This window comes from Salvelinus sp. IW2-2015, linkage group LG37 (genome assembly GCF_002910315.2).
Source record: "Salvelinus sp. IW2-2015 linkage group LG37, ASM291031v2, whole genome shotgun sequence".
NCBI classification, from domain to species: Eukaryota; Metazoa; Chordata; class Actinopteri; order Salmoniformes; family Salmonidae; genus Salvelinus; species Salvelinus sp. IW2-2015.
Window position 1 is genome coordinate 6105906 of NC_036876.1, and position 8947 is coordinate 6114852.

Consider the following 8947-nt stretch of genomic DNA (forward strand, 5'->3'; position numbering starts at 1 on the left):
TCAAATGACCAAGGATAGAGGTACATTATGAACTGTTGTAATGTGGAGGTTAGAGGGGCAGCCCGAGGCATGGTGATGAGATGGCTAATAGAGTGTCGCATGGTCTTCCTGAAACATGTTGGCATGGCCTACAGGGGGATTTGATTTCCACCATCTGACTTTACAGGAAAACCACTTGACATCACTCATTGGTAAACACATGCACTCGCCCCATCCATYCTACTCAGTTTCAAATCGCCTTTCTCCTTTTTGAAGAAGCATATGCGCAGGACACCGTAGTTGAAACATACATAAGTATGAGGTAACCCTCAACACAGATGTGTGTGTTTCAAGAGGGGCCACATGCTCACAGTGCACTTCCCATCTAAATCATTTAAAGCTCCCATTAAAAAACACATAAACGGTCACAGGCATGCAGTCGTGTGCACTGTACACTACACATGACGTACACACCCACGAATAAACTCTACATAAACAGATAGCCACTCACCACAGCCTCTCACACACACTCACACCCTCTCATACACACCACACACACACACACGTACACGCACACACACACACAGTCTCGTATAACTAACCTTGTTTGGAGACACAATTCAGTCCCATTCAAAATCCTATTTTCCCTAACCCTAACTCTAAACCTAACTCTAACCCTAACTCTAAACCTAACTCTAACCCTAACTCTAAACCTAACCCTAAACCTAACCCTAGCCCCTATAACCTAATTCTAACCCTAACACTAATTCTAACCTTAACGCCTTCAAAATAACATTTGACCTTGTGGGGACTAACAAAATGCCTCCCAGTTGGTCAGATCTTTGTTAGTTTACTCTTCTGGTCCCCACAAGTATAGTTAAACACGTCCACCCCCCCCACCACACGCACACACACACAACCGCACATGCTGGAGCTTGCCAGAAAGAAATCCCCACAATTACCATGGATCAGAGCTAGTTTACCTAAAATCTTAGCCCTACATAAATGCACAGACGAGACTAGTAATTGCTTCCATACCGCGTCGTAATCCACGGATCAGTCTGTACTTTTGGGTTCTTCACACTTCATTCACACTGGCTCTCATTCTATTCCTATCTGGCATTCGTTCTCTCTATCCTAGTCGCTTTCCTCTTTCCTCCATAAGAGGGGTACTTCCCATGCACTCCCAAAATCTATTTTTATCTGCCTATCGTTCCGGGACGGAGCGAGACACAATGGGAAAATAGAGGGAAGGGAAAGAAAAAGACAGAGAGAGGAGAGAAMGAGAGGGGGAGAAGAGAAAGAAAGAGACAGAGAGAGGAGAGAAAGAGAGGGGGAGAAGAGAAGAGCAGAAAGAGACAGAGAGGAGAGAAAGAGAGGGGAGAAGAGAAGAGCAGAAAGAGACAGAGAGAGGAGAGAAAGAGAGGGGGAGAAGAGAAAGAGAGAAGAGACAGAGAGAGAGGAGAAGAGGGGGAGAGAGAAGAGCAGAAGAGAGAGAGGGAGAGAAGAGAGGGAGAAGAGAAGAGCAGAAAGGACAGAGAGAGGAGAGAAAGAGGGGGAGAAGAGAGAGCAGAAAGAGGAGAGGAGAGAAAAGAGAGGGGGAGAAGAGAAGAGACAGAAGAGACAGAGGAGAGGAGAGAAAGAGAGGGGGAGAAGAGCAGAGAAAGAGAGGGGGAGAAGAGAAGAGAGAGAACGAGAGGGAGAAGAAGAGAGAATAGAGACATGAGAGAAAGAGAGGGGGAGAAGAGAAGAGGCAGAGAGAGGAATAAGACAGAAGAAAGAACATTAGAAGAGGAGACAGAGAGAGGAGAGAAAAAGATGAGAGAGAGAGAGGTGGGACGAGAGAGAGAGAGCTGAGGAACACGTTTAAGGGAGAGGGGGGAGCTCAGTTTCAGTTCAGTCCAGCCTGGCCCAGCTGAAGGGAGCTGGCAACCTACACGCGCAGAAACACGAACAAAAGGATCATTTATTGGAGAAGGAAGGGGGAGGCGGAATGGACTGGAGGGATGAAGGGAGGAGGGGTCACTGTACAGAGGCATTTGGGAGCAGTGTGAGTTAGTGAAACGCTGGCCCCCTCTCAACATTCACACAGCCAACGTGTAACATTCTGCCCCATGCTGCCTGGCTTACGCGACCATGCTAAATGTTCCAATAAGCACCCACTGGTGGAGGGCTAAAATCCTCCATAAAGGCCCACAATGTGAAGGCTAGCTAGTGCTAACGTTCCACGACTCAGTACGTTAATAGTTAGTATCGGCTTATAAATACCCACTCAGGGTTTAACTGGGGTCTATCTATACAGATACAGTGGTCGGGCTTCTATAATGAGCCAGCTCAGGCTAAGTCAGGGAAGTCGGCTTCTCTCAATGAGCCAGCTCAGGCTAAGTCAGGGAAAGACAGGCTTCTCTAACTGAGCCAGCTCAGGCTAAGTCAGGGAAGAAGGCCTTCTCTAATGAGCCAGCTCAGGCTAAGTCAGGGAAGAAGGCCTTCTCTAATGAGCCAGCTCAGGCTAAGTCAGGGAAGAAGGCCTTCTCTAATAAGCCAGCTCAGGCTAAGTCAGGGAAGACGGGCTTCTCTAATGAGCCAGCTAAGGATAGTTTAGTTTATTAATTCGACCATTTAAAAAAACAAGCAAACATAGAACTTGAAAAAGCCATACATGCACATGAGTAAAATCATGGAGGATAACACACAATAAAGTTTGGGACTTATTYCCATTGTGGTTATCTTGAGACAAGATGGCTAGACAAGATGGAACAGAGTTAAACACAGTATGGCATTAAGATAATAAAACATAAAAACAAAGAAGAAGAACACCTATCTCATCATTGCAGTTACATCGTAGGGGTCATTCATATGGGCACAGAAGACATCAAACATACTTTTACTTTATTTTTAAAGCTGCCCAGAGAGGACATTGTTTTTMTGGGCAGAGGCAACTCATTCCATTCTGAGGCTCCAGTATACAAGAAAGTACCTTTCCCAGCATTACTCCTGAACCTGTATAAACACACATCAGAAACACCTGATCTGGTGCTGTGATTGTGTGCATCCCTAACACGAGGAAAGTAAACTCACTTAGATATCTGGGCGCARGACCATAAATACTCCTGTAAACCAAACCTAGTCTAATCTGGAACACCCTCAACAGGCAGCCAGTTTAGTTCCTSAAAGCAGCTCCTGCCTATGTGAGTACGTGGACTCACCTTCAATACTACCAGGATTAGCTTATTCTGGCCTATCTGGAGCTTCCCCTTCATAAGYTTAGMTAAGCCCCCAAACCWGGAAGTACTAGCATAGWCWAAATGGCATTGAATGAGGGCAGTARCTAGCACTTTCATGGAGTCCTTATCAAGCAGCTTGGACTTTCTAGCCAAAAWCTTAGTCCTGGCATTAACCTTCCCTAGCACCTTATTGGCCATGCTCACACCTCCCAWGCTTCCATCAAGGATACATCCCAGGTAGCTAACAGAGGTTTTAGTAGTCAGAACCTCACCTCCTAACTCTTCTCTCATTTCAGAGKACCTACTCAATTTAGGCCTGAATYCAAAAAGTGCAGAGATAGCTTATTATCTCCAAGCCATTGGCTAATGTTAGTAAGCTCTGTGCTAAGTATGCTCTCCAACATAGTTTTACTTTTGTGAGACACCAGAAGTKTAGTGTCATCCGCATAAAGRAAAAGACGGCATGAACAAGCATCTTTCATATCGTTAATATATAGTAAAAACAGTAGAGGCCCAAGCACGCTCCCCTGCRGAACGCCACAACTCATTGGTTYTGCCTGAGACAGTGAGCYATTAACCTCTACTACTTGCTCCCTWCCTGATAAATAGGACTTTACCCAGCCTAGAGGGATACTGCTTAACCCCAGTGCCTCCATTTTGGAGATTAGGAGACAGTGGTTAACTGTATCAAAGGCCTTTTGTAGGKCAAGCAGTACCATTCCACAGAGATTTCCCTCATCAATCTTAGGGAAGACGGGCTTCTCTAATGAGCCAGCTCAGGCTAAGTCAGGGAAGACAGCCTTCTCTCACAGAGAACGTTTGTCTCCTTCTCAGAGAAGATGTTTGTCATACATGTAGCAAAACGTAAGGCWAGTATAAAATGTGCTATTAACTTTTTTCTAAATGGATATTTTCTGTTGATAAAATTGCATAGAATGTGCAGTCTGAGACATGAAAAAAAATCGATAAGCACATTTTCATGGAATAAGAATTGTTTTAATAGGTTGTTTCAGCCTTTTGCAACCGCTACAAATGAACATTGAATTTTAGAAGGGTTTCATATTGCTCTGCCCTTTAGACAAAATAGATTTGCAGATAAAACCATTGCATGTACTTAGCTACAGATAGCAGCCTAACCATATCTTTGATTTAGGCTTAAATAGACAGTAACAAATATCTGATTGGTTTCTGTGTTTGTGTGTGTGTTTGTGTGTGTGTGTGTGTGCGTAATCCGGCGCCAGGTGGGCCTGAATATGAACATAGACGGACAGAACTGCTCAGTTTCATTTGATTATGTAAAAGGCCACTGTTTCATCTGAATAATCTCGACAGCAGCAGCAGGACACAGCAATGGAGGTGGGAGAGAGAGAGAGGTGGCATAAGAAGAGGCTCAGGAGAGCAACCAAAGCTGCACACAAAGCTGCACACAAAGCATGACAGAGAGAGAGAGAGAGAAGAAAGATAGACCGAAAGACAGAGGAGAAAGGAGAAGCGAGAGAGAGAGCGAGAGAAGGAGACAAAAAGAGAGAGAAGAGAGAGAAGGAGAGAGAGAAGAGAAGAGAGAAGCAGAGAGAGAGAGAAGAGAGAGCAGAGATGTGAGAGAGAGAGAAGAAGGAGAGAGAGAGAAGAGAAGAAAGAGACGAGAGAGAGAAGAGGAGACGCCAGACAGAGAGCAGAGAACAGCAGAAGAGCGAGAGAGAGAGAAGAGACCAAAGAGAGCCCACGCATGAGAGAGAGACCAGAGAACTCATAGAGAGAAGAGAAGACATGAACAGAGCGAAGAAGAGCGAGAGAGAAGAGATGAGAGAGAGAGAGGAAAGGAGAGATAACAACGAGACATTCAGACTACTACCTAAATATGACAAAAGGAGCAGACGTGAAGAACCAGTTCATCTTACCTGTACCATCCTTGTTTCCGTTCTGATGCGTTCGCAACTCCTCTGACTTGTAGAAGTCGATGCTGGCATAGGTGTTGAGGTTGGAGCCTACACTGCCCCCCACTCCAGCCCCGGACGCCACTGCCCCGGCCCCCCCAGTCAGCATGGACGAGTAGAGGCGAAGGGGGTTGGCCTGGACGGTTGAAGACCCATCTAGGGCTGAATGAGGGCTCTCTTTGTTAGCCAAGTCCAAGTCTATGTAGTTGAGGCCTTGCTCCATGGATGAAGCCTGGGCAGAGGGCAGGCCAGGCCCGGGATGGAGGAACTGCGAGGGGAGATGCTCGGCTGATGCTCCGTTTCCCCACAGCACGCCCTCCAACCCCAGACGGCGAGCCACAGCCTGGGCGTGCTCCGGGAAGAGGGAGGCGACAGAGGAAGAGTTGGAGGAGGAGGATTGGGGAGGGAGAGAGGGGGAGGGGAGGAAGGTTTCGGAGCAGTGGCGTCTGCGGCCCTGGGCGTCGGCCCGGATCACTTTAGCGCCATGGTCCGGGTTGGGCCCGGTTTTGGCCAGGGGGAAGTCCATGCCCAAGGTGAGGACAGGGACTGGTGGCTCGGGGCTGGCTGGGGAGGGGGCTTTGGAGGAGGTGTTATTGGACATGGAGCTGGCAACGGTATTGTTGTTCAAGCTGAAGGCCATCTCTGTATAGTCCCCGCAGGAGGTAGGGGACTCTGATTGAGTCACCACAACGYGGGTAGTCTGTCTGTTTATCCTGGGTCCTGCTTCAGCCCCCTCGGGTTCCCCTTGCTGCTGAGGGGACACCCTGAGCTCACCGCGGGCCTTGGGTGCCAGGGGTATGGGAGGGGGCGTAGGAGGGGTGGGGAAGGAAGGGAAGCCCAGCGGTGTCAGGGAGAGGGGCGAGGGGGACGGAGAGGGCCCCAGGTCCATGTTGACATACTCAGAGGCTGATGGTGGGGTGAGGGGTGTCAGAGGGGCCGAGGGGCTGCGGGAGAGGGGCAGGAACCCCCCCAGGCAAGAGGCGGGCCGGTGTGAAGGGCGCAGGCTGGAGCCGTGAGGCAGGGACATCCCATGTCTGAGTCCCCTCCCTTCCCCACCTCCTGGCCCTCCTCTGGTGCTTTTCTCCCCCTTGAACTGGATGCTCACGTACTCCCCTGGGCTTTTGGGCTCCGGGGGGAGGGGGTTCTCACGGACCCTGGGGAGGGTGTTGGCTTTGGACACGTCCACAAACAGGCTGACAGGCCGGGTCCTGGGTCCCCCCTGCTGGCCCTGCTTGGGGGCTGCCCGTCTCTGCTGGAGGAGCCCCATGTCTTTAGAGTGAGCTCCCCCACCTGAGGACCCTGCTCCCTGGAGAGCCCTGTCCTCGTTCTCCCCTAGGCTCTCACTGCTGGCAGAGCTGGAGGAGTATGAGGACGAGGAGAGGGACAGGTGGCGACCTTGGACTGCACCCAAATTGGGGTCCTGACGAACCACCACCGCCCTGCCAACTCCTCTCACATCACTGCTCCCACTGGGCCTCCTGCCTCGGCCGGGACCGTCCTCAAAGTGTCCACCAGGTGGCGTGTGTTTGTAGGAGCGGGGCAGTGAGTAGTAGGAGTAGACCATCTTGGGGGCCTGCAGTGAGGGGTGGTGGTCTGTCTGAGGGGGTTGCTCGGGGGGAGGGGGGCTGCTGTTGGCCGATCGGATGCTGATGGGGGACATGTTCATGTAGTCGCTGCCCGCCCGGCTGTCCGCGCTGCTGCTGCCCACCCAGGCCCCGCCTGCCAGGCCACCACGCTGGTCCGGAGAGCAGCTGCTGTTGGGTGACATCATCATGTAGCCGTCTCCGGGAGGGGGCCGGATCTGTTGTGGCGGTGATACGCTGTTGTTGGGTGTCATGGCCATGTAGTCGTCCGCCAGCTTGGACTCGTCAGCAACAGAGGCGGAAAGCGAGTTGTTGAGGTTGACAGGGGGTTGGGTCACTCCTCCCGGTAGCATGGACATGTAGCCRTTATCCCGCACTATACCTCCACCTCCACCCAACTCTCCAGCCACATCCAGGTACCCCCCTCCTCCCCCCTCTCCACCGGGACTTATTTCAGAGTCTCTCCGTGAAGAGGAGGAGGTGGTGAAGGACTCCCTGCTGGTGCTGCGTGACATGATGGCGTAGTCGGCCACGTCCTCGTCCTGCTCCTCCTCCCCCCTGAGGGGCCGTGGGGCCAGGCGCTCCAGGGCCATGGGGGGCAGGGACGCCCGCTTGCTCAGCAGCCGCCTCTCAGCCTCACATTCCCGGCTGGAGGAGCGACGCAGGACCCTCCTTGTCTGGGCCTGGTGGGAAGGGGCTGAGCTGGAYGCACCAGCAGGCAGAGAGCCAGATGACGTGGCTCCACCGCCACTTCCACCCCGCTGGCCCATTAGGATGTAGTTAGTAGCCTCATCGTCCAGGGGTTGACCGTGGCCGCCCAACCCGGCTGAACCTCCAGGCATGTTGGGGAAGGGGGCCAGGAGGGAGTGGGAGGACTGCTCCCCAGGGCTGGAGCCGTACTCATCCGAGGAGCCATAGTCGCTGGGGGAGCCCGACACGGAAGCGTTGTGGGAGGGGACGCGGCTGTATGCACYGGCCCCTGCTCCTCCACCACCTCCTCCGGTCGCACCCACCACTACCCCAAACTCTGAGCCGTGGCCGGAGCTGGAGGAGAGGCTGGGGGCCGGGGAGGGGGCTGGGGTGGAGACAGAGCGCATCAGGCCCATGGGGTTGTTCTTGGCCAGGGTGGGGGCCGAGCGGGCCGATTTGGACCTGAGGATGGGAGTGGTGGAGCAGGACCCATTGGTAGTAAGACTGGAACTCTGCCCTACCCCTCCACACGCTCCACCCACACCTTCTTCACCTTTACCCCCGTCACTGGCTGTGCGTGACCTGGGGAAGCTGTGGCGGGGAGTGGGCGATGYGTTGGCACTGTTGCCCCCAGTTCCAGCCCCTCCAGGTGGCTCAGTGCGGGGCCTGCGGGTGAAGCCCACCTGGCTGGGGGGCGGGTTGGGGTGGTGGCGTCGCGAGGGGACGCTGATGGGGTTGGAGGCTGTAGCGCCCCCCCCTGGTCCGGAGTTGGACTGCGACTTGCTGCGCTGGCGGAACTCCTCGCTCAAGGCCTTCATGGCTTCCAGCAGGGTCTCATGCATGTTCTGGGCCACCACAGAGTCATCCACCTGCATGAGACAGAACACAGTTATACTCTATGGGTTCTCTTTTCCTTTCAGTTTAGCCAACATCAAATGGTCATGCATTAGGATGAATACACAGCTTGCCAATCAAAACACAGTGACCATTCAGAGCTGTAACCCCAAACACTAGGCCTGTGTTACATCTCATCTCACCTGCATCCAGAACTCCCCGGGGCCTGTGACCGCGGAACGACCAACCTCCACGAAGAAGAAGTTCTCGGAGTGACCGCAGCGCCTCACATTCATCAGTTGCAGGACCACGGCGGCGGCGTCTGAATTAAGCTTGACGAAGTTGACCGTCTTCTCGGTCAGGCACAGACGGTAGACGCCCACCAGGTTCTTGGCCTGGCCCAGCCCCTTTGGCCACACCTTGACTTGCCACACCTCCTTGAAGGCGGGGCCTGGGGTGGGTACACCGTAGTCCCCTCCCGGACCGGTGTCGGTACTAGCCGCCTTACCTGGAGAAGAGGACAGAAGGGAAGGATATAGAGGGGGGAGAAAGAGAGAGAGAGAGAGAAGTGTTTWAKATAGAGATTGAGAGACAGGTGGGTGGATAGAGATGGAACATAGAGATTAAAACAGGTGGGCGGATAGAGGGATGGAACATAGAGATTAAAACAGGTGGGCGGATAGAGGGATGGAACATAGAGATT

At 52.7% G+C, this 8947-nt stretch overlaps 1 protein-coding gene across 1 annotated transcript in view; it reads right to left on the minus strand.

Moving 5' to 3' along the window:
- Positions 1-8947, minus strand: part of si:ch73-335l21.1 (insulin receptor substrate 1-B) — a 93159-nt gene that overhangs the window by 58326 nt on the left and 25886 nt on the right. The window contains exons 2-3 of the mRNA XM_023982015.2: positions 8448-8752; positions 5102-8279 (exon numbers count right to left, since the gene is read on the minus strand). Of these exons, the coding sequence (XP_023837783.1) occupies positions 5102-8279; positions 8448-8752 (3483 nt within the window). The remainder of the gene's footprint in view (positions 1-5101; positions 8280-8447; positions 8753-8947) is intronic.